General features: G+C 40.5%; 1 protein-coding gene across 2 annotated transcripts in view; it reads right to left on the bottom strand.

The window, feature by feature from the left end:
* cunhxorf58 (chromosome unknown CXorf58 homolog) overlaps positions 1–26481 on the bottom strand; it is a 41562-nt gene that overhangs the window by 12707 nt on the left and 2374 nt on the right. For both annotated transcript variants that reach the window (XM_087992926.1, XM_087992925.1), the window contains exons 3-7: positions 24873–25015; positions 20187–20286; positions 6058–6152; positions 5590–5701; positions 2214–2345 (exon numbers count right to left, since the gene is read on the bottom strand). In XM_087992926.1, the coding sequence (XP_087849052.1) occupies positions 2214–2345; positions 5590–5701; positions 6058–6152; positions 20187–20286; positions 24873–25003 (570 nt within the window). In that variant the 5' untranslated portion in view covers positions 25004–25015. The remainder of the gene's footprint in view (positions 1–2213; positions 2346–5589; positions 5702–6057; positions 6153–20186; positions 20287–24872; positions 25016–26481) is intronic.

Raw genomic sequence — 26481 nt, 5'->3', positions numbered from 1 at the left:
CTAATAAATAGTTGACATGATTTCCCTTTTATAAAGCCATGCTGAGTCTGCTTGATTAAATTATGATTTTCCAATTGTTCTGCTTTTATTACCTTAATAATTGATTCCAATACTTTGTGACAATAGATTTTAGACTAATTAGCCTTTAGTTACCCACTTTTTGCCCTCCCCCCTTTTTAAATAGGATTGTCATGTTAATAGTTTTCTAATACTCTTGTAATTTCCAAACACAATGACTTTTTGAAATGTACAACCAATGCATCCACTCTCTCTAGCTATCTCTATTAGAAACCTAGGATGCAAGTTATCAAGGCCAGGAGATCTATCAGCCTTTAGCCCCATTAATTTGTCTAAAACTCTAGTGATATTGATGGTACTTAATTTCTTCCCAGTGTCCTTTGGTAGTAATGGAATGTTTGAAGTATCTTCCACTGTAAAGACTGATGCAAAATATCTCTTTACCTCCTCTGCCATTTCCTTGTTCCCCAAAACCATTTTCTATGGGACCTGTGACCACTTTGATCCCTCTCTTCATTTTTATATATTTAAAGAAGCTCTTATTGTCAAGTTTTTATATTCCTCACTAATTTGCCATTGCATTTTATTTTCTTAGTCTTTATCAACTTTTTAGTCCTCCTTTGTTAGATTCTGAATTTATCCCAGTCTTCGGGGCTATCATTGACTTTGACCTGATGTGGGAAAAGATCTGCCACCCTGCCTACCCACAGCATGGCCACAGGGAACACAGGAAATCAAGCCTGTCCAAACCATATAAGAAACACCCAGAATGCCTCAGCATTGACCAAACAGGCTGACAAGAGAAACCAGACATGACCATAGTCACTCGCAGACCAGGGAATACATTTCCTAAGACAAACTAACAATAAGCTTCCTGGACCCAATCAACAAAGCTGTCCCAAAGCCCTAAGGCAGTCTTATACCTCAGTGATACCAAAGCCTCACAAAGGACAGGTCATACGGAAAGGCACCAGAATACCTCACTCACAGGAGAAAAACAATGGGAACGCCTTACTGCTTTAAAAGGGATATTCTCACCTAACCTCGAAGAGAGCTGGAATCTCCTGATCCCATTAACAACTGTATTGATGCTGCCAGGATGCTACATTGTATCCACATTCAGGATATTCTTCTGATACTGGATTAGTGGTGCTGGAAGAGCACAGCAGTTCAGGCAGCATCCAAGGAGCTTCGAAATCGATGTTTCGGGAAAAAGCCCTTCATCAGGAATCTTTGCAGTTATCACTGTCATAACTTGATTACTTAAATGTCAAATACATTGTATTTTCCCCATTTTTAATTAACATCATTGAACAAGATTACTATAAAACCTGGCTTGAATTTCAGCTCGAGGAAGAGTGTTTCGGCTACATGGACAGACTCTCTGTGCTGTTTCAGCTTGGTCAATTTCTCTACCACGATATTGCTGTGTTAATAAACTGTTAATTTCAATTCAATCTGTGTTTTGTGATCTCTGCTTTATTGAGCTAACTTCTCCGACAACTGTCTTTCAACTTAATATTCTTCTTAACTAACTTGGTTACCATGGTTGGTTTATCCCTCTCTTCAAATGTTTCTTACTTTCTGGGATATATTTTTGTTGAAAGTCATGAATTACCTCCTGAAGGTGTCTGCCACTGCCTTCTTACTGTCATTCCTGCTTAACTATCTGTCCAATCACTTTAGCTAAAGTCTACCTTCATTTCATTGTAATTCCCTTGTTTAACTTAAACTGTTGTTTCCAACTCAAGTTTCTCACTCTAGAATGAAATATGAAATTTATCATCTTATGATCGCTACTTCCTAAGGCTTTCTTTCCTCGGCGGTCATTGACTTAACCTGTCTCTTTACCCATTACCAGATGTAAGATCACCTGTTCCCTAGTTGGCTCCATAACATATTGCTCTAGGAAACTATCCTACCAATGTCTTCTTTCCCTAACCAAAAACAAAAACTATTAATTCTTTAAAAAGGTTAATAATACCTCCTCTTGCATTCTATTTACCAGCATCTTTCAAGTCCTCTGTGTCAAATATTACTTTGAAGATGCTCTAAGGGAAGCAAGAATATACAGTAGATGGTATGCAGTCTTGGAGGCCCTTTCTTATCTGGGATTGCAGACCAGCTAACTTTACCCACAAAATTATCCTCTATTACTTTAACAAATTGCAGCATTACAAAACCAGCTTTCAAACCTGCATATAATCTTTCATTGTAACAATATCAGTTTCATCTGCTATTTTGGTTCTTTGATACTGAAGGTTATCTTCTATAATAAGGTCGTAGAATTTCCTGTGTCCCATAATTTTGCAGGAAGCAGCTGCTGCCTATTGAAAAAAGAAGCCTCTCATTAAATCTATGAATTATAAAGTTAGACTCTGAAAAAAAAGGACAATTCACAAAAGCTCCTTCTTAATCCCTCCCAAAAGACCAACAAAGCAAATAAATAATTAAATTTTAAAAAAACTGTAATAGGAATTAAACTAGATTAGATTACCGATCATTGACCTCGACATTTGACTTCAACTCAGCAAAGAAATAGTTCTGAAGGCTTCAAGGAATTTGTGCCAAAAATGGGACATCTCATGGCTATCCTGCAGACCAGTCAAGCTGATATAATCATACCCACAGTATTATACTTTGTCCCAAGGCTTGTATATTATCATACCCAGGTATGTTCAGTCCAATTGGCAATATAGATGACCTGAGGTGTGGCACAAAGATGTATCATTGGGAGGAAGTAGCTCTGGGAGCTCACAACATTTGACTGTCAAAATCCAATAGAATAAGGCCAAATGTGGGCAATGAAATCTCTAGCTTCCCTGAACTGTTAGACTCCTCCATGTTAAACACCACTCGAAGGAAACAGTAGCAAGAGAACAGAATGTTATTTAGATAAGATACTTCAATGTCCATCATCAGACATGATTTTGTACCACCAATACTGCCTGAATTGGCAAAATCCTGAAGAAGATATCTGCCATGTCGGGCCTGGGACAGGTGGCAAAATGACCAAGAAGAGGAAAATGCCTATTTGATCTGTTCTCACCAATATACCCATCCCAGATACATTTGTCCATAACAGAAGATTACCCAAAAAGTGGAGAAAATAAACTGAGAGTGTAAACTAGCAAGTAATATCAAAACAGATATCAAGAGCTTCTATAAATATATAAAAAGGAAGAGAGGCTAAAGTGAGTATAATCCCTTAGAAAGTGAGCTGGAGAAATAATAATGTGGAACTAGGAAATGACAGGGGATTTGTATCAGTCTTCACAGTACTGGACAGTAATGGCATTCCAAAAAGCCTAAATAATCATGGGGCAAAAGGGATAGAGGAAATATATACAATAATTATCATTAAAGAAAAGAATACTGGGAAGTGTGGGAGCTAAAGGTCAATAGATACCTGTGACATGCTACGTTGCATCCTAGGATGTTAAAGAAAGAAAGTAACTATAGAAATAATAGGTGAACTAGTAGTAATCTTCTGGGAATACTTAGATTCTGGAGAAGTCCCAGAGAATTAGAATTCACTAATGTAACATCGTTATTCAAAAAGGAAGGAAACAAAAAGCACATCACTCTAAACCAGTTAACTTAAGGTCTTTATTGGGGAAATGTGTCCAACAGAAAGTAGGCAATAGTAGAGCATCTAGAAATGCATAATATGATCAAACAGTGTCAACATGGCTTCACGAAGGGTAAATCACGTCTGACAAATTCATTAGAATTCTTTGAGGAAGTAACAAGCAGGATAGATAAAGGAAACTGGTAGGTTTAACATATTTGGATATCCAAAAAGTTTAACTTGTTAATCATAGAATCCCTACACTGTGGAAGCAAGCCACTCAGCCCATCAAGTCCACACTGACCCTCTGAATAGCAACCCACCCAGACCCACCCCATCCCTGTATTTCCCCTGGCTAATCCACCTAAACTGCACATTTTGGATTGTGGGACGAAACCAGAGCACCCAGTGGTAATCAACACAAATATGGGGAGAATATGCACAGTCACCCGAGGGTGGAATCGAATCTCAGTCCCTGATGCTGTGAGGCAGGAGTGCTAACCACTGAACAACTGTGCTGTGGTTCAATAAGGTACTGCATATAAGGCCCCTTAATAAGCTAAGATTCGTGGAGTTGGAAGTAGTATATTAGCATGAATAGAGGAATAGCTAACCAGTAGAAGACAGAGAGTTGAGATAAGGGGATATTTTCAAATTGGAAACCTGTAACTAGTGGGGTTCCACAGGAATCTGTGCTGGGGCCACATTTATTTGCAAGACATAATAATGACTTGGATGATGGAAATGTATGTAAGATAATGAAACTTGCAGAAGACACAAAAATAGATAGGAAGTCAAGTGGTGAGGATGACACAATGTCTACAGAGGGACATAGATAGGTTAGGTGAGTGGGCAAAAACTTGGCAGATGGAATATAATGTTGGATAGTGTGGGGTTATGCATTGGCAGCAAGAATAGAGGAATTGAAATTACTTAGATAGACAAAGAATACAGAAAGCTATAGCACAGAGAAATTTGGGAATCCAAATGCATAAATCATAAAAAAGCTAATATCCAATCTCAGCAGGTAATAGGAACAGCAAATGAAGTGTTCGTTTTTATTTTAATGGTGATGGAGTGCACAAATAGAGAAGGCTTTCAAAAGCTATACAAAGCTTTAGATAAATCACCTACCATACTGTGAACACTTTCGGGTTCCTACCTATGGAGAGATAGACTGGCATTGGAGGCAGTCCAGAGAATGTTCACTGGTTGATTCCAGGCATGGATGGATATTCTTTTAAGGAAAGGTTGAGAGGTTTGGCTTGTACTCTTTGGAGTTTAGAAGAATGAGAGGTGACATTATTGAAACATAAATGATTCTTAGCAGACTTGACAGGGTACTGTTGAGAGGTTGTGGAAAGGTCGAGGACTGGAGGGCTGAATCTCAGTGCAAATGATGCCCAGTTAAGACAGAGTGACAGGAATGTGTTCTCTCAAAGGGTAATGAATCTGTGGAATATTTTTCCAAAGAAGGCTATAGAGGCAGGATCATTTAGAGTGTTCAAGGCTGAGACAGGCAGATTTTTAAAAAGTAAGGAAATTAAGGGTTATGGGGTAAACACAGGAAAATGGAGTTAAGGTTTATGAGATCAGCCAACACCTCATGAAACAGCAGAACAGACTTGATAGCCCAAATACAATAGAATAGAATATCCTTTTGTTGTCATGTATACTCCAGTATAGAAGTACAGGAGCACAGTGAAAGGTTTTTACAATGGCTGCCTTCCATGGCACCATCTTAGGTACAAGTACCTAGGTACAAATCTTAGATACAAAAGAGGATTAAATGGAAAAGTAGTAGCTTACTTACAATGGCTAAAAAAGTTATATATAAGATAGTTGTAACAGAGTGAAAGGCCTTTTACTCATTGTCAAGACTCCTACACAGTATTGGAGAATGAAGGGAGTGCATATGAATTAATATGTTCACTCCAACAAGTGGATTAATACCCAGAGTGAAGCATATGTGAAGGAAAAAATTTTAAAAATTGAGTTACCTCAGTCGCAGGTCTGATTATTCTTTTCCCACTTATATAGTGATTTTTACAATTCCCAACGTGTTGAAAAATCTTAAACACAAGGATAGGTGGAAATTCTTCTCCAGCAAATCTGAGAGAAAATAACATGATTGTTTTCTGTAAATGGTGTCAGCCTTTTTAGTTAACTGTGCTATTTCATTGTATAAAGTAAATTAAATGAATGCTGTATTCCTGGTCCACTGTACAATAGTTGATTAAGCTGACAATACAAATTCAAATTGAGCTAACCATTTTATACAGAAACTGTGAAACCTGTCTTGAAGTTCTGCTAATTTAAAAAAAATTGTTCTACTGGTAGATGGTTATTATGTGAACTTCACATAACTGATCAAACATAGCTCTGTTTTGTATATAACTATGCATTTCTTAAATATGTTTCATTCTGTGTCAATGTCACTTTGTTAGAGAGTGTCCCTCAGAAATTACCTGAATCTGATCTTATATGACAAGCTGGTATCCTTCAAGAGCTCAGCATCGGAGAGCCGAAGTTTTCTTAGAATGTTAGTTGTCAGGCAGTGTTCCTATCGTAGGAGGCAGTAAAGGTAAATTCACAGATTCTCACAAAGTACATTTGCACAATAAACTGCACATATGCTTTGGGGAAAATTAACACAAACTGAAGCACAACAATTTTCTGAGTATCTTTTAAGGTGAGAAATAATCTCTGTATTTAATTATGTAATGTAATATAGAAGGAAGGAATTATTGAATTTTAATGAACTTTTCATTTATAAAAGATTGGCTAAATTTCAAATAAACTTTGGGAGGAGATAGTGTCATGGCCAAGTTATTAGACTAGCAAACCAAACCCCTGAGTAATGTTCTGGGGATATAGCAGAACATGAACAATCCCATCATGGCAGACAATGAAATTTGAATTCAAGGACAATTGTGGAGCTAAAAGGTTTGTTTCAAAGCAGTCATTAAATCACTGTACTGCCTGACCTTATCACCCTGAGAAACAGCATTCCTGTAAACTCCTCTGTCTCTGCTGGAGTGAGGGCCAGTGTGCCTTTGCATGCGTGATGCAAAGACTGTAACCCTGTACAGGAACCATAATGATGATAACAAACATACCAACTGCTGAGAATTCTCCCTATTGAGTATCATGGGAAAAATATTTGCTCATGTCACCCTTCACATGCTGCAGATTCTGGACACATTTATGAATCCAAAAATGGTTCCACAACTGAAAGATGTACTGGTGACATGACCTTTTCAGTTCATGTGGAAGAGTCACTGGACTTGAAACATTAACTCTGCTATCTTCTCATAGATGCTGCCAGACCCATTGGGTTTCTGTTTTTGTTTCAGATCTCCAACATCTGCAGTTCTTTGTTTTTTTTTATTATAATGATCTTCTCAGTTTGGCAGATGGAAGAGAAATGATGAGAATATAGGAGGCTACAATATGTGGCTATCATTGACGTTGTCAAGGCATTCACCACGTGAGCAGAAGTGTTTATGTTAGTTCTTGCTGAAAAATGGCTGCCTGTTAAAGTTGCTTTATGTGATCTCCTCTTTTCATGACAATATGTTGGACTGGACTGGCTATGACGAGGCTGCATCAAAACCTTACAGCATGCAGAGAGTCTGTGATGAGGGACAGGCACTTGATAGTATCAGAAATAAAGGGAGTGAACTCAGAGCATGGATCAGTACTTGGAACTATGGTTATGTCACCATTATGAAGACTTGGATATCACAGGAGCAGGAATGGCTATTGCATGTTTCAGGGTTTAGATGTTTCAAAAGGAATGGGGGGAGGTAAAAGAGGTGGGGGAGTGGCATTGCTAATCAGGGATAGTATCACAGTAAAGGAAAGGGAGGTCATTGAGGAGGGCTTATCTATAGAGTCAGTATGGGTGGAAGTCAGAAACAGGAAAGGAGCAAGCACTTTATTGGGAGTTTTCTATAGGCCCCCCAATAGCAACAGAGACACGGTTCAGCAGACTCAGAGGCAGGTTTTGGAAAGGTGCAACAGTGTTGTTGTTATAGGTGACTTTGACTTCCCTAATATTGATTGGAACCTTTTTAGTTCAAATAGTTTGAATGGAGCAGTTTTTTGTCAGATGTACTAGGAAGGGTTCCTGATGCAATATGAAGACAGACTGACTTGAGAGGAGACCACATTGGATTTGGTACTTGGCACAAACCAGGCCAGGGGTCAGAAGTCTTGGTGAAAGAGCGTTTCAGTGATAGTGATCACAACTCTCTGACCATTACTATAGTCATGGAGAGGGATAGAAGCAGACGTTTTGGGAAAGAATTTAATTGAGGGAGGGGAAATTACAATGTTATTAGGCAGGAACTGGGGCATTTAAATTGGGAACAGATGTTCTCTGGGAAATGCATGACAGAAATGTGGAGGTTGTTTAGGAAGCACTTGCTGATCATGCTGGACAGGTTTGTCCCACTGAGGCAGGGAAGGGATGGTAGGTTGAAAGAACCTTGGAAGGAAGAAAGAAGCTTACTTAATTTTGAGGAGGTAAGGATTAGACAGGGCTCTTGCGGGTTAAAAGGTAACCAAGGAACTGAAGAATGGACTTAGGAGAGCTAGCAGGGGGCAAAAAAAACTTTAGCAGGTTGGATTAAGGAAAACCCTAAGGCATGCTACTCTTATGTGAGGAACAGGAGGATGGCCAGAATGAGGGTAAGGCTGATGAGGGTTAGTGGAGGTAATTTGACCCTGGAATCAGAGGAAGTAGAGGATGTCCTTAATCAATACTTTTCTTCAGTATTCACTACTGAAAGGGACCTTGATGTTTCCAAGGACAGTGAGAAACACACTGGTATGGTAGAACAGGTTGATATTAGGAAGGAGGATGTGCTGAAAAGTTTGAAAAACATTAGGATAGATAAATCCCCTGGGTCAAACAGGATATATCCAAGGTTACTACAGGAAGTGAGGGAAGAGATTACTGCACCTTTGCCGATGATCTTTGCATCCTCACTGTCCACTGGAGTAGTGTCAAATGATAAGAGGGTGGCAAATGTTATTCCTTTGTTCAAGAAAGGGAATAGGGATAATCCTGGGAATTACATCTGTGGTGGGCAAAGCATTGGACAGGATTCTGAGAGACAGAATTTATGATCACTTGGAAAACCATAGTTGGCTTTGTGAAGTGCAAGTCATGCCTCACAAACCTTATTGAATTCTGTGAGGATGTGACAAAACACATTGATGAAGGTAGAGCAGTGGATGTGGTATACATGGATATTAGCAAGGCATTTGATATGGTTCCCCATGGTAGGTTCATTCAGAAATTAAGGAGGCATGGGATGCAGGGAAATCTGGCTGTCTGGATATAGAATTGGCTGGCCCATTGAAGACTGAGGGTGGTGATAGATGGAAAGTATTCAGCCTGGAGCTCAGTGACCAGTGGTATTCAGCAGGGATTGGTTCTGGGACCTCTGCGCTTTGTGATTTTTATAAATGACTTGGATGAGGAAGTGGAAGGGTCTTTAGTAAGTTTGCCAATGACACGAAGGTTGGTGGAGTTGTGGATAGTGTGGAAAGCTGTTGTAGGTTGCAATAGGACATTGATAGGTTGCAGAATTGGGCTGATAAGTGGCAGATGGAGTTCAACCTGGAAAAGTGTGAAGTGATTCACTTTGGAATGCAGAATACAGGATTAAAGGCAGGATTCTTGTCAGAGTGGAGGAACAGAGAGATCATAGATCCCTCAAAGTTGCCACCTAAGTTGATAGGGTTGTTAAGAAAGCATATGGTGTGTTGGCTTTCATTGCTGGAGGATTGAATTTAAGAGTCACGAGGTTATGCTGCAGCTGTATAGAGTCCTGGTTAGACCACACTTGGAATATTATGTTCAGTTCTGGTCGCCTCAATACAGGAAAAATGTGGAACCTTTGAGAGGATGCAGAGGAGATTTACCAGGATGCTGCCTGGACTGGAGGGTAGGTCTTATGAGAAAGCTTGAGGGAGCTAGGGCTTTTCTCACTGGAGTGAAGAAGGTTGAGAGGTGACTTGATAGAGGTGTACAAGATGTTGAGAGATAGAGTGGATAGATAGAGTGGATAGTCAGAGACATCTTCCCATGATGGAAATAACTATCATGAGAGGGCATAACTTTAAGGTGATTGGAGGAAGGTTTATGGAAGATGTCACTGAGAGAGTGGTGGGTGCTTGGACTGCATTGCCAGTAGAGGTAGTAGCGTCAGATACTTTAGGGACATTTAAGCAACTCTTGAATAGGCACATGGAAAATAGTACAATGAAGGGCATGTAGCTTAGTCTGATCTTAGAGCAGGATAAAAGGCTAGCACAACATCAAGGGTCGAAGGGCCTGTCCTATACTGTAATGTTCTATGTTCTATCGAGGTCCAGTATGCTGCCATACCTTAGTTGATCAGCTGTGACAAGGTTGTGCTGTAGGTTGTTGATAGCTTCATGTATCTACATTCCACAATCAACAGCAGTCTGTCACTTGATGCTGAAGTCAGTGCATGGCACAAAAGTAGTATCTACTATGCCCACACTGAATAAAAGATGCTGAACAATAACAACCTGAGTGAGAACACCAAGCTGCTAGTCTACCAAGCTGGAGGCCTCAACACACTCCTCCATAATAGTAAGACCTGGAGAGCATATACCCAGGTAGGAGTACAGAATGAACAGTTTCCACCTTCGCCGACTCAACCCTACCCTCAGGAATTCTTGGCAGCACAACATCATCAACTCAGAGATTCTGGTGCATGCTGATTAAATCAACATACAATCAATGACATGGCTTAGCCACATTCACCTGATGGATACAAATGTTCAAATATGAAGCAGCAGCATTCCAATGAGCCCATCGAGCCTGCTCTACCATTCTGATTTGATTATTCCATAACTATTGCTGAGAACCTTTCATGCCCTTGCTTGTTAAGAATCTACTACCTCTTAAAAACACTCAAGAAGTCTGCTTTTACCACCTATTGAACAAGACAGTTCCAAAGACCCATGATCCTCTGTGAGAAGACAAATTCTATTGGTTTCAGATGAGCAATTCCTGATTTTTTGAAATCACCCCTAGTTCTAAATTGTCCCTTAAGAGGAAACATTCTTTCTATATCACCCCTGGCAAGACTCTTAAGGACCATAAATGTTTCAATCAAGTTGCCCTCTTATTCTTCTAAAGACCACTGGATACATCCCTCGCTTATAAGACAAGCTTCTATTCCAGATATTAGCCCGGTAAACCTTCCTGAACTGTCTACAACAAATTTACATCTTTCCTTAAACAGAAACCAATACTGTGCGTAGTATTCTAGATGTGATCTCACCACTGTGTTATATAAATGAGGCATAACTTGTGTATTTAATTTCTTTTGCAATAATTATAACATGCTATGAGCTTCCCTACAGATACCTGCTGTACTTGCATGCTAATATTTTGCAACTCATGCACTAGGAGACCCAGATGTCTTTACACACTCTCACGATTTTAAAAAAATGCTTCTTTTTCTAAGTGTCCTGCTTCTTATCTTACAATTTGTAAAATATTTCACTTACCAATAGTGTTGAGTGAATTATACTATTATGCATAGTAAATTGCCAGTACATACTGACTAAATATATCAATTTAAATTTGGGGTAAATCTTTCAAAATAAAGAACAATTGAATTTGAAATATGACTATGTTTTATATTTAAAAGCACATTTTAACTGAAATGTCAGGTTAAGGCCTGGGGCTAATACTATTTGTTCACATTCTACCACAAAAGCCAATGAAATCCAAACTAATTTAAAAAAAATCAGGATTTATAAGTCTTAGAAATGGTGACCATTACGATCAGATTGTTTTACAGTCTGGTTCAGTAATGTCTTTTCCTTTTAGGGGGTGGCACGGTGGCTCAGTGGTTAGCACTGCTGCCTCACAGTACCAGAGACCCAGGTTCATTCCGGCCTCAGATGACTGACTGTGTGGAGTTTGCACGTTCTCCCCGTGTCTGCGTGGGTTTCCTCCCACAATCCAAAGATGTGCAGGTCAGGTGAATTGGCCATGCTAAATTGCCCATAGTGTTAGGTGTATTAGTCAGAGGGAAATGGGTCTGGATGGGTTACTCTTCGGATGGTCGGTGTGGACTGGTTGGGCTGAAGGGCCTGTTTCCACACTGTAGGAAATCTAGGAAATACAAAACCTGCAAGAAGACACTACACAAAGTAAGAGTGACATTATACAAAGTAGGAGTAAGAGAGACCAAACCATTCAAGATTTTGATGGAAACTGATTGGTTGGGAAGTTTAGGGCTAGGAGACAGAATCTCAAAGTTAGAGGTAGATCTATCTTGACTGTAATTGGAAAACACTTTGATTCCGGCCTCGGGTGACTGACTGTGTGGAGTTCGCATATTCTCCCCGTGTCTGTGTGGGTTTCTTCTGGGTGCTCCAGTTTTCTCCCACAGTCCAAAGATGTGCAGGATAGGTGAATTGGGCATGCTAAATTGCCCGTAGTGTTAGGTGCATTAGACAGGGATAAATGTAGGGATGACTTGTTGGACTGAAGGGCCTGTTTCCATACTGTAGGGAATCTAATCTAAACTGTGCCCCCTGAATATTGACCCCTCTACTCAGGGAGACGTTTCTTCCCATCTAACCTCTCTCTGCTCTTCAGAAAGTTGTACACCACCATCAGATTCCCCTCAGCTTTCTCAGCTCAAAGGAAAACTATCTCAGCATAGCTGGATTCTCTTCATATCTGAATCGTTCAAACCCAGACAAACATCTGGTAAATCTCCTCTGCACCCTCTTCAGTGCAATCACATCTTTCCGACAGTGTGGCAACCAGAACCACACACAATATTCCAGCTGTGGCCTAACTAACATTATATACAGCTCCATCATAACTTTCTTGTTCTTGTATTCAAAGCCTTGACTAAGAAAGGCAAGCATTCTTAATTACCTTACCAACCTATCCATAAGACTGTAAAATCTAGGAACAGAATGAGGCCCGTCCAGACTGTTCTGCCATTTGATCATGACGAATATAGTTCTCAACCCCATTCTTGTGCCTTGCCCAGTAACCTTTGGTCCCCTTTCTAATCAAGAAAACCTATTTGTCTCTGTCCTAAAGTCCCTCAATGACCACCATCCAGCTGAAGAAATTCCTCCACATCTCAATTTCAAAGGGTTGTCCTTTCACTCTGGGGCTGTGCCTTCAGGTCCTAGTCTCTCCTACTCATGGAAACATCTTCTCCATGTTCACTCTATCCAGGTCTCTCAGTATTCTGTCATTTTCAATGTGATCCATTCTCATCCTTCTAAATTCCATTGAGTACAGACCCAGCATCCTCAACTGCTCCTCATACGACAAGCCCATCGTTCTTGGCATTATTGTAAACCTCCTCTGGACCCTCTCCAATGCCAGCACGTCCTTCCCTAGATACGGGGCTCAAAACAGCTCACAATATTCCAAATGCAGTCTAACCAGAGCCTTTTGCAGCCTCAGCAGTACATTTCTGCTTTTATATTCTAGTCCTCTTGAAATGAATGCTAACATTGCATTTACCTTCCTAACAGACCTTAAGAGAATCCTGAACTAGGTATCATAAGTGCCTTTGTGCTTCAGATTTCCAAAGCCTTTCCCTATTTAGAAAATAATCTATGCCTCTATTCTTCCTACCAAAATGCATAACCTCACACAATCCCACATGGTATTTGTTTGCCACTTCTTTACCCACTCTCCAAGTCTGTCCAAGCCCTTCTGCATCCTCCCCTCTTCCTCAACACTGCCTGTCCATCCATTTATTTTTATGTCATCTGCAAACTTAGCAACAATGCCCTCAGTTCCTTTGTCCAGATCATTAACGTATAATATGAAAATTGCAGTGTGACCACAGACCCCTGCAGAACTCCACTAGTAACCGGCTACCATCCTGAAAAAGATCCCTTTATCTCCACTCTCTACCTTCTGCCAGTCGGCCAACCCACATTCCATGCCAGTACTTTGCCCGTAAAACCATGTGCTCTTATCTTAATTCGTAGCCTCCTGTGCAGCACCTTATCAAAGGCCTTCTGGAATCTAAATAGATCATGTCCGCTGGCTGTACTTTGTCGAACTTGCTTGTTACCTCCTCAAAGAATTCTAGCAGATTATCAGGCATGGCGTCCCTTGACGAAGCCATGCTGATTCAGCTCGAGCTTCATCAACTTCCTAACTTCTGCCTTCCTCCCTTCTTAAACAGGGGTATTACATTAGCCATTTTCCAGTTCCCTGTGACCCTCTCTGACTCCAGTGATGCCTGAATAATCACCACCAATGCCTCTACAATCTCCTCAGCTATCCCCTTCAGAACTCTGGGGTGTAGTCCATTTGATTTAGTGATTTATCCAGCTTCAGATGTGACAATGCTGTCACTTTAAGAAAACATTTTGGTCTTTTTTTTTAGGAGAGGTTGTAAGGCTGCCAGGACCACTAGAGTAAACAATGTGTGCGGCCTTTTTGTTTAACAGGATGGAACATTGGAAGCAGTTTGAATGGGAATGGCCAGTCCTCACAGACAAGGCTTTCTAACTTTGGTTTGGCTGTTTGGGCTCTCAAAAGAGTTGGAAGCTTCAGTGAATGATGCCAAGCTGCTATTTTCTCTGAAATCTCTTGATGTTGTTTCCACCCAGATTGGAGAACTGCATGTAAAAATCTGTGTCTGAATTTGCTTTTTCGCCAAGGATATTTACAATGGGATATTACTATATTGAAACAGCTAATTAGTAATAGGCATTGTATCTATTTTTCAGCTTAGATTTTCAGTGGTTTAGTTATTCTAAGTTCCTCTTTATTTTGTTTGTATTTTAACTATGATGGTTAAATAAATATTGTCTTGCATTGAGTGGTTTAACCAGGAGCATCACATCTGGAACACACACTTCACAATAACCTTTAAAATTAGAAGAAGTTAGTATCTGGGCGACCCTCTTAACACATTTTGAGGAGGTCTGATCGTGTCCATAACACAGATCATTCAGTTTCCCCAGCGCCTGACCCTTAGTGATGACCACTACACTCACCTCTGTCCCCTGACTCTCTTGACATTCTGGTATGCTGCTGGTGTCTTTCATTGTGAAAACTGATGCAAAGGACTTCTTCAGTTTCTTTGCCATTTCATTGTTCCCAATTACTATTTCTCCATCCTCATTTTCCACTGGTCCAATGTCCATCCACCCTCTCTAATATATCTAAAACAACTCTTGCAATCTTCTTTAAGTTACTCGATAGCTTACTCCCATCTTTCATCTTCTCCCCTTTTTTTGCTTTTTAATCTGCTAGATTTCAAAGGTTTCCCAATTCACTGGCTTCCCATTAATCTCCACCACATTGTCCGTTTTTTCTTTTGCTTTTATGCTGCCCCTGACTTCCCTTGTCAGCCATGTTTGCTTCTGTCCTCACCTTAGTATGTTTCTTCTTCCTTGGGATGAATTTCTGCTGGGCCTCCCGAATTACCCCAAAAACCCCTGCCGTTGCTGCTCCACTGTCTTCCCTGCTAGGCTCCCCTTCCAGTCAACTCTGGCCAGCTCCTCCCTTATGTCTTTGTAGTGACCTTAACTCAATTGTAATACCATTACATCTGATTCAAGATACTCCCTCTCAAACTGCAGGGTGAATTCTATCATATTGTGGTCACTGCCCTTTCGGAGTTCCTTCACATTAAGATGCCTAATCAAGTCTGCCTCATTACACACATCTAAATCCAGAACCGTCTGTTCCTTGGTGGGATCTACCACATGCTGCTCCAAAAAGCCATCACATTAACATTCCATGAATTCCTTTTCTTGGGATCCACTACCAATTTGATTTCCCAGTCCACCTACACATTGAAATCCCCTGTGGTTATTGTAACAGTACGTTTCTTAAATGTTTTTCCCATCTCATAGAATCATTGAATCATAGAATCCTACAGTGCAGATAGAGGCCTTTTAGCCAATCAAATCTGTACTGATCCTCTGAAGCGCAGAGATTTTTCAGGATTAAGTTCTATTTTGTCACTGTTGAGCCATCTGACCAGCTTGTCTATATCATCCTGTAGTCTAAGGCTTTCCTTCTTATTATTTAGTAAACACCAATTTTCATGTCATCAATGATCATACTTCTGACACTAATGGCTAGACCATTAACATATGTGACAAACTGCAAAGGACCCTGTGGTTTGCCGCTGGACACAGGTATCCAGGCACAAAAACATCTTTTGACCATCACCCTTTTATTTCTGCCACTAAGCCAATTTTAGATCTAGTTTGTCAAATTGCCATGCACCCAATAGATTCTTTGCTTCTTAACCAGTCTGCAATGCAAGACCTATCAAAAGCCTTATTGAAGTCCATGTAGACTATATCAACCGCACTACCCTCATCTACACACCTAGGCACCGCCTGGAAAAATTCAAATTTATTAGACATGATCACACCTTAAAAAGCCATGCTAACTATCCTTGATTAATCCTTACCTTTCCAAATGTAGATTAATTCTGTCCCTCAGAATTTTTTCAACAGTTTCCCCATCACAGATTGTAGACTCAATCGCTTGTAGTTTCCTGGATTATCTCAACCACCCTTCTTGAATAATGATACCATTACATTCCTTATGTCATCTTCAATTTACTTTCAGAAACATCTTTACATCATCAGCAAACTGAGCAATCCCTTCATCCAAGTCATTTATAAAATCTAAAAAATTGAGGCTCCAGCACTGATCCTTATGGCATGCTACACACCACATCTCACCAATCAGAAAATTATTTATTTACACGTACTTTGTTTCCTGTTATCAAGGCAATCTTCTATCTATGCCAATTTGCTAAGCCCACACCATGAGCTGGTGTTTTCCACAATATCATTGTGTTTGGCACCATATCAAATTCCTTCTGGAAATCTCGGTAGAGTATATCCACCAATTTCCCTATGATCACAGCATGTGTGACTTCCTCAAAGTACTCCAAAAAATTGGGTAAACATGACTTCCCCTGCTAAAGCCATGCTGACCCTGTCTGATTGCTTTGAGCTTTACTGACTGCCCTGCTACAACACCTTTAAAAATAGCTTCTACCATCTTTGATATGATAATTGGCCAATAGTTACCTGGAGAGAGGGAGGGGGCATGAGGCAGTGGTTACATGGCTGCCAATAGGCTAGCTTTTTATTCAAGATTTTTATAGAATTCAAGTTTTGCCATCTGCCATGTCCCATTTATCTCCTCCCTCCTCAATTTCCAAGGCAGCAGACACACCTTTCAGGTGAAACAGTGATTTTACCTGCACTTCACCAAATCCAGTCAACTGTATTCTCTGCTCACAATGCAGATTCCTCTACTGAGGAGATTAACCACAGACTGGGTGACCACTATGCTGAACACATAAGCTTTTAAAAAATGCCAATATTTCTGTCTCAGGCCTACTACAGTATTCCAGCAAGGCTCAGTGCAGGCTGGAGGAACAACACTTAATTTTACACTTTGGCATCTTACAGTCTCCAGGACTCAACATCGAGTTTAACGATTTCAGAACGTGAACATCTTCTTCCTTGTTTGTTCCTTTCCCAAACACCACTAGGTCCTATCCTTTATGGGTTGCTCCCAGCACAGCCAATCCATTTTCAAACATTTACACTTCTGTTAGCAGCCCAGCTAGCTATTATTTCTCTCTAGGTTTAACATCAGCAATCTCTTTCTTTGTTTGCCTCTATTTTTTGTCTCTCTCTCTCTGCACATTGTCTCCACGTACTCTGTTCCCTTCCTCCCAAACTGTTATTACTTACATATCAACTTCCCCACTGTCTTCAGTTCTGTCAAAGGGTACTAGCCTTGAAACATTAACTCTGCATCTCTCTCCACAGATGCTGCCTGGCCTGTTGTGTTTCTCTAGCACTTTCTGTTTTTATTTGAGATTTCCAGCATCTGCAGTTCTTTGCCTTTACCCCCAAAACATTAGCATGGAGTTCTGGATTTCTAGTCCAGTGACATTGCCACTATGCCACTGCATCCCATTCAATGCCTCTATGAATTGTGTATACTCTCAGCTTAATATTTCCTTCTATAGCAAATGCAGCAAAGACAGCATGCCACACCTGAGCCACTGCAGGCGATGCTTAATACAGAAGTGATCATCACGGCTCAAGCCAAAAGTGTCACAAGATAGCATCACATAGCACAGAATCAGGCCTTTGGTCGAATTTGTTCATGCCAACCAAGTTTCCAAAACTGAACTAATCCCATTTGCTTTCATTTGGCCCATAAACCTCTAAACTGTTCCTGTCCATTTACCTGTCTAAATGTCTTTTGATTGTTGTAATTGTACTCCCCTCTACCACTTCCTTTTGGCAACTGGCTCCGTTCTCTCACCTTAAACCTATGCCACCTAGTTTCGAACTCCCCCACCCTGGGGAAAAGACCTTGGCTATTCACCTTATTCATGCCTCTCATAATTTTATAAACCTCTACAAGGACACCCATAGCCTCCTACGCTCCGTAGAAAAAGTCTCAACCTATCCAGCCTTTCCTTACAACTCAAAACCATCAGTCTTGGTAGTATTCCGCAAATCATTTTTGCACCCTTTCCAGTTTAATAGAGTCATAAAGATTTACAGCATGGGCAACAGACCCTTCGGTCCAACTCGTCTATGCTGAACAAATATCCTAATCTAATTGTCCCATTTGCCAGCACTTGGCCCATATTCCTCTAAATCCTTCCTATTCATGTACCCATCCAGATGCCTTTTAAATGTTGCAGTTGTACCAGCCTCCATCACTTCCTCTGGCAGCTCATTCCATACAGGCACCACCCTCTGCCTGAAAAAGTTGCCCCTTTGGTCCCTTTTAAATCTTTTCCCTTTCACCCTAAACCTACGCCCTCTAAGACATAGACTCCCTCAAACCAGGGAAAAAAAACTTTTTATTTACCCTAACCATGCCCCTCATGATTTTATAAACCTCTATAAGGTCACCCCTCAGCCTCCAACGCTCCAAGGAAAACAGCCCCAGCCTATTCAGCATCTCCCCATAGCTGAAACCCTCCTATCAAATCAACATCCTTGTAAATCTTTTCTGAACCATTTCAAGTTTCACAACATCCTTCCTATAGGAGAGAGACCAGAATTGCACATAATATTCCAAAAGTGGCCTAACCAATCTCCTGTACAGCTGCAACATGACCTCCCAATTCTCTGACCAATGAAGGAAAGTATACTAAATACCTTCTTCACTATCCTATCTAACTGAGACTCAACTTTCAAGGAGTTATGAACCTGCACTCCAAGGTCTCTTTGTTCAGCAACACTCCCTCGGACCTTACCATTAAGTGTAAAAGTCCTGCCCTAATTTGCCTTTCCAAAATGCAGCACCTCACATTTATCTAAATTAAACTCCATCTGCCATTCTTTGGCCCATTGACCCATCTGATCAAAATCCTGTTGTAAGCTGAGGTAACTTTCTTTCCTGTCCATACACTACCAATTTACCACCTAATTTTAACATCCAAATCATTTACATAAATGAGAAAAAGCAGTGGACCCAGCACCGATCCTTGTGGCACACCACTGGTCACAGGCCTCAGTCTGAAAAACAAACCTCTACCACCATCCTCTGTCTTCTACCTTCTAGCCAGTTCTGTATCCACATGACTTGTTCTCCCTGTATTCCATGTGATCTAACCTTGCTAACCAGTCTACCATTAGGAACCTTGTCGAATACTTTACTGAAGTCCATATAGATCACGCTCATCAATCTTCCTCTTCAAAAAAACTCAATCCAGTCAGTGAGACATGATTTCCCACGCACAAAGCCGTGCTGACTATCCCTAATCAATCTTTGTCTCTCGAAATACATGTCAATCCTGTCCCTCATGATTCCCTCCAAGAACTTGCCCACCACCGATGTCAGGCTCACCAGCCTATAGTTCCCTTCTTGTCCTTACCACCTTTTTAAAATAGTGGCACCACCTCCAGTCTTCCAGCACCTCGCCTGTGGCCATCAATGATACAAATATCTCAGCAAGGGGCTCAGCAATCACTTCCCAAGATTCCCACAGAGTTCTACAGTACACCTGATCAGGTCCTAAGGATTTATCCACATTTACATGTTTCAAAACAACCAGCACCACCTCCTCTGTAATATGGACATTTTTCAAGCTGTCACCATCTTTTTACCCACATTCTGTATTTTCCATGTCCTTCTCCACAGTGAACACTAACGAAAGATACTTGTTTAGTATGTCCTCCATCTCCTGCGATTCCACACAAAGGCTGTCTTGCTGATCTTTGAGGGGTTCTATTCTCCCCCTAGTTACCCTTTTGTCCTTAATGTATTTATAAAATCCCTTTGGATGTTATTTGCCAAAGCTATCTCATGTCCCATTTTTGTCCTCTTGATTTCCCTCTTAAGTATATATTCATCCTATAGCAGGGTGACCAGAATTGTATGCAGTACTCCTACTGTGGTTATGAAAGGTTATGAATATTAGTTATTGGTGAACAAAACATAAAAGCAATGGATAGAGAGAGAAAAAGAAACCTTCCTCATTTCTCTGTTATTAATAGCCTGTACAATAGATTCCGATTTTATACTTACAGCTGCACAGATTGTGTGCTTGAGGAGGCGAAATAGCTGTTTATTTCTGTAAGAACACCATGATCTTTGAATAATTCGAGCAGCAAAATTTCGATCAATTCTAAATATGACAGAGTAGAAATCAGCTGATACATGTTGGACATTATTAATTGTATCAACATGAACGTCAGGTTGAGAGATTTACATAGCATAGACAATGAAATGTTTTAATCTATCTGGTACAATTAAAGATGTTTTCTTTTATTCAATGAATGGGATATTAATATCACAGAAGGCCAGTGTGTACTGTCCATCCCTAATTGCCCCATGGAAAGACAGTGGTGATCAATCTCCTTGAACCACTATCGTCCATGTGATACATCCGCAGTACCATTGGGTCAGGGAGTGGGCAAGTAGGAATCCAGGATTTTAGCAGAGAAGGAACAGTGAAAACTTTCCAAATCAGGATGGTGTGTGACTAGGGGGGATCTTGCAGGTGGTAGTATATCATGTGCCTGCTGTCCTTGTTTTAGATGATAGAGGTTGCATATTAAAAGGTATTGTCAAAGGAGCCTCAGCAAGTCACTGCAGCATGTCCTGTAGATGGCACACATTGCTTCGACTCTGTACCAGTGCTTGAGGAAATTAATAATTAAAGTTGTGAATAGTGTGTCAATCAAGCTTTGCTTTTACATTGAGTTTCTTTTGTGTTGTTGCAACTGCACTCATTCAGGCAAGATTTCATTATTAATTTGTCCTTGCCGTAATCACGTCACCTCCTTTTCTATTGCATTAGTCGCAGCCGCAGGATTATTGTTTCTTTTGCTTTGACCTTTAAAACATATTGCAAGAGCCAAGCTGAAAAGGAAAATGTAAATGGCAAAACATACACATGGTAGAGAAAATAGAAATGTCAGTTAATTATACTTATGTTTATTAAGGCTGTATAGATCACTGTTAATAACATAAATATTGATTTACTCGTTATAGTGTGGACTGGAAATATACAAAGCTGTCTGGCTGAAGGAATCACTCATTCCCCTGAATGCAGTTTAAACATTCAACATCATACTCCAACAAGAGTGGAATTGCAGATCAGTATGCGTGCTGATTAGATTAGATTCCCTACAGGCCCTTCAGCCCAACAAATCCACTCCAACGAGTAACCCACCCACACCCATTCCCCTACCTTGTATTTATCCCTGACTAATACACCTAACACAATGGGCAATTTAGAATGGCCAATCCACCTGACCTGCACATCTTTGGACTGTTGCAGGAAACACCCGGAGGAAACCCATGCAGACACGGGGAGAACGTGCAAACTCCACACAACAGTTATTCAAGGCAGGAATTGAACCCGGTCCCTGGCACTGTGAGGTAGCAATGCAAACCACTGAGCCACCATGCCATCCCTTTATTGATATATGTCTTTCCACTCCATTCCAATAAGTGTGTCAGCTGCGATTCCATTGAGGAGTTGCTGCACTTTCAGAGCTATCATTTGTGAATGAGATATTACATTGAGACCCAATTACCTGCTCGGGCTGTTCTTCAAAGAAGGGTAAGGAAATTATCCCTTGTTCCTCATCAATATTTATTCCCTCAATCAATATCATGAAAATAGATGATCTGGTCATTATCTCATTGGTCTATGAGGGAGTTTGATGTGTGTGAATTGGCTGCCTTGTTTTCTATATTGGAAAGGTTGGTTCCAAATGCTTCATTTGCGGTACTGTGCTTTGAAACTTCTGGTAGTCTTGGAAGTTGTTCTTTTCTTACGAAATAGAATTACATCATTCCATGAGGCCATTTAGCTTTCATAAAGAGTTCATGAACTTCAGACCTGAACTACAGGTCCCAATGCGGTGAGTTATGGTGCTCTTATGAGGTAGTTATAGAGTCAAAGTCACACAGCACTGAAACAGACCCTTCAGTCCAACTCATCCATTCCTACCAAATATCCTAAATTAATCTTGTTTCATTTGGCAGCATTTGAACCATATCCCTCTAAACCCTTCCTATTCATAACCTATCCAGTTGCCTTTAAATGTTGTAATTCTACTAGTCTCCAGGACCTCCTCTGGCAGCTCATTCCATACACGCACCGCTCTCTGCATGTGAAAAAGTTACCTCTCAGGTCCTTTTAAAATCTTTCCCCTTTCACCTATGCCCTCTAGTTTGGACTCCTCCATTCTAGGAGAAAGTGAGAACTGCAGATGCGGGAAAAGCACAATAGGTCAGGCAGCTTCCGAAGAGCAGGAGAATTGACATTTTGGGCGTAAGCCTGATAAAGCCTGCTCCTCGGATGTTGCCTGACCTGCTGTGTGTTTCCAGCGCCACACCTTTCGACTCTCTCCCTCATCCTAGGAAAAAGACCTTGGCTATTTGCCCCATCCATGTCCTTCATGATTTTATAAACCTGTCTTAAGGTCATGCTTCAGCCTCTGACACTCCAAGTGAAAATATCCTCAGCTTATTCAGCCTCTCCATATACCTTAAACCCTCCAATACTGGCAACATCTGTGTAAATCTTTTCTGCACCCTCCAATTCTGGCAACATCCTTGTAAATCTTTTCTGCAACTTTTCAAGTTCCACAGCATCCTTCGTATAGAAGGGAGACCAGAATTGTATGCAGTATTCTAAAAGTAGCCTCACCAATATCCTATCCAGCCACAACATAATGTACTCACTCCTATACTCAATGCACTGACCAATAAAGGCAAGCGTGCCAAACACCTTCTTCACCACCCTGTCTACCTGCGATTCCACTTTCAAGAAACAATGCACCTGCACCCCTAAGTCTCTTTGTTCCACTACACTACCTAGGGCTCTACCATTAACTGTGTAAGTCCTGCGCTGTTTTCCCTCCCAAAATGCGACACTTCACAATTATCTAAATTAAACTCTCGATGCCATTCCTCAGCCAATGACCGATTTGATCAAGGTCTGAGATAATCTTCTTCACTATCCATCCTATTTTGGTATCATCTACAAACATACTAACCATACCTCCTATATCACATTCAAATCATTTATATAAATGATGAAAAGCAGTGAACCCAGCACCGAACCTTGTGGCACATTGCTGGTCACAGGCTTCCAGTCTGAAAAGCAAACCTCCACCACCACCCTCTGTCTCCTACCTTTAAGCCAATTTAGTATCCAGTTGGCTAGCTCCCCTTGGATCCCATGTGATCTAAGCTTACAAACCAGTCTATCTTGCAGAATATTCTTGAACACTTTGCTGAAGTCCATATAGACGATGTCTACCACTCTGCCTTCATCAATCTTCTTTGCCACCTCTTCAGAAAACTCAATCAAGTTGGTGAGCCATGATTTCCCAAGCGCAAACCATATTGACTATTCCTAATCAGTCCTTGACTATTCCTAATCAGTCCTTGCCTTTCCAAATACATATAAACCCTGTCCAACAACTCCCTTCCAACAACTTACCCACTACAGACATAAGGCTCACTAGTCTATAGTTCCCTGACTTTTCCTTACAGCCTTCCTTAAATAATGGCACCACATTAGCCACTTCCAGTCAGTCTTCTGGCACCTCAACTGGAGCTGTCGATGATCCAAGTATCACAGCAAGAGGCTCAGCAATCTCTTCTATAGCTTTGTACAAAGTTCTGAGAAATACCTGATCAGGTCCTGGGCACCTATCTGTCTTTATGCATTTTAAGACCTGCAACACCTCCACTTCTGACATCGCTATTTATGCCGCTAAGTTCCCGAGCTTCCATGTCCTTTTCCACAGTAAATACTGATGTGAAATATTTGTTTTGCTATTCACCCATTTTTCTGAGGAAGGAACAGCTTATGCTTGAGCTGGTTCACTAGCAGAACAATACGTTGGTGAGATAATCTATTTTCTTGGTCTTGCCCTGTTCTTTTTCTCTCCCAAAGTCCTGGTTGTGAAATTTGCTTCACTTTCCTCATATTCCTGTACTAACCTGCCTATTCTCCTTTGCAATTCACATGTCCTCTGTAACTCATCATGTACTTAATTTTTAATTGTTTTAATTAGATGATTAATATAATTTTTCTCATGTAACTACCTGAAAATTTTCAATTTTGTGCTCTAAACAATCCAATTTCCTCTCATTCATGTATGTTTTTTGTTTGCTTCTCCTTTACTCTGTTCCTTTTAAGATGATACCCATTTGTAGCATTCAACAATATTCTGGCAAAGGATCACATCCATCTGAGCACTATATCTGGGGAAGGATTTTTAACTTTGTACTGAATGTAGCATGGATTTACCAAAATGGATGCCAGGGACTGAATTACAAGGACAGGTTGTATAAATTAGAATTGTATTCCCTGGAATTTAGAAGATATGGGGGTGATTAAGTCCATATTTTCAAGATCTTAAGGGGGACAGACAAGATCGATAGTTAGAACCTATTTTGCTGGCTGGGGAATCTGGAGACTAGGGGACATTGCTGAAAAATTACAGCCAGATCTTTCAGCAGGGAAGTGACAAAACAGGGATAGGTGATTTGTCATTACAAGCAAACCCACAAATATATGTTTTTCACAGTGTGAGAGACAAGTGTTTTTGTATTAGCCCAAATATTTATTTATTCTCTTCTGGTAATCTATTGATGTTTTTTATGTTAAGCATAGAATAATCCAAGAAAAAAGCTTATGAACCAAAGTAAATTGGTATTGGAAAATACTTGTGGATTACTTACATATCTGATTCACATGATTGATCATATGCTGTTGTTTCTTCATTATTCTGAAATAAGTAATCATTTTGTGGAGATGGATACAGACGAGGTGAACGTTTATTTTCCAAGATAATAGGATTCATTATTATCATGTCAAAATCATTCTAAAGAGATAAAAACAAGTTAAAGCAATTATCTCATAGTTACAGTCAGCATCATTTTTAAATAATACATTTAGAAAGTATTTGAGAGTCAAAAAGCTGTATCAGTACTGTGTAATAACTAGGCACTGAATTATTTTCATACTGCATTGCATTTCACAAGAGAAACTTCTTATGTTAGAATAAATCATCTTTCAATTACAGTATGTCAAAGATGTGTTCATTTAAGTATGTTTTTTCTATAATACATCCTGGTATTAATAATTCATCAAAAATAACAGGTACAAATCATCTAGAGTCAATTATTGCTTGCAATTTGGTGGTTAATTAAAAGTAGATTACTCTTAAAATGTTTGAGGAAAATGTGAATTTGTTGTTCAGCATTTACCAATAATTTTACTAAATTGAAGAGTTTCTGTGAACTTCATACCAAGAGAGGTAATTATCATTTATACTTGTTATCTTCTATTAGGAATAAGGCAATCCATTATGGCAAATTCATGATGTACAATAGTTTACAGATTTTCTGAATTAGAATAGCAAAAGCAAAGGCAGAATGCTAAATGGTGCATTCTTTAATATTTTCTATTCTACAAGTCCATCTCACCCAAATATCCTTTGTACAGGGATCACAGAAGCAGAATCTTATTGGAGATGACATTTTTGACAAGGCTTAACTGGAAAAAGATTAGAGTGGTGCTGGAAATGTACAGCAGATCAGGCAGCATCCAAGGAGCCCTTCATCAGGAATGAGGCTGGAAGTCTCAAGGATGGACAGATAAATGGGAGGGGATGGGGCTGGGGAGTAGGTAGCTGGGAGTGCAGGAGGTTGATGGAGGTGAGGGTAAAGGTGATAGGTCGGAGATGGGGGTGGAGCGGATAGGTGGGAAGGAAGATTGACAGGCGGGACAGGTCATGAGGATGGTGCAGAGTTGGAAGTTTGGAACTGGGGTAAGGTGGGGGGAAGGGAAATGAGGAAACTGGTGAAGTCCACATTGATGCCCTGGGATTGAAGTGTTCCAAGACAGAAGATGAGGCGTTCTTCCTCCAGGCATCGGCTGGTGAGGGAGTGGCGGTGGAAGAGGCCCAGGACCTGCATGTCCTCAGCAGAGTGGAAGGGGGTGTTGAAATGTTTGGCCACGGGATGGTGGGTTGATTGGCGTGGGTGTAACGGAGATGTTCCCTGAAGCATTCTGCAAAAAGGTGTCCAGTCTCCCCAATGTAAAGGAGAGTGCACTTCCCCAAATGTCATTTATTGTATCCGTTGCACCCGATGCAGTCTCCTGTGCGATCCCGCATTATAAGAAAATCACGTAATAGCAGCACCGTTTAAAGCAATGGAACGGGAATCGTGTTACAGTCAATACATGTAAGGAAAGTTCACATTCTACAAATAATGGTGTAAATTCTTCAATCACCTTACAGCCAATTCGCATTGAAGAAACCGACTATACTGATACCAGGTTAAG

The sequence above is a fragment of the Chiloscyllium plagiosum genome, unplaced genomic scaffold (genome assembly GCF_037043375.1).
Source record: "Chiloscyllium plagiosum isolate Xiang-an unplaced genomic scaffold, Cpla_swu_hap1 HiC_scaffold_12, whole genome shotgun sequence".
Lineage (NCBI taxonomy): Eukaryota > Metazoa > Chordata > Chondrichthyes > Orectolobiformes > Hemiscylliidae > Chiloscyllium > Chiloscyllium plagiosum.
Note: the sequence above shows the minus strand (reverse complement) of the source record. Positions and strands in the feature narration are given on the sequence as shown.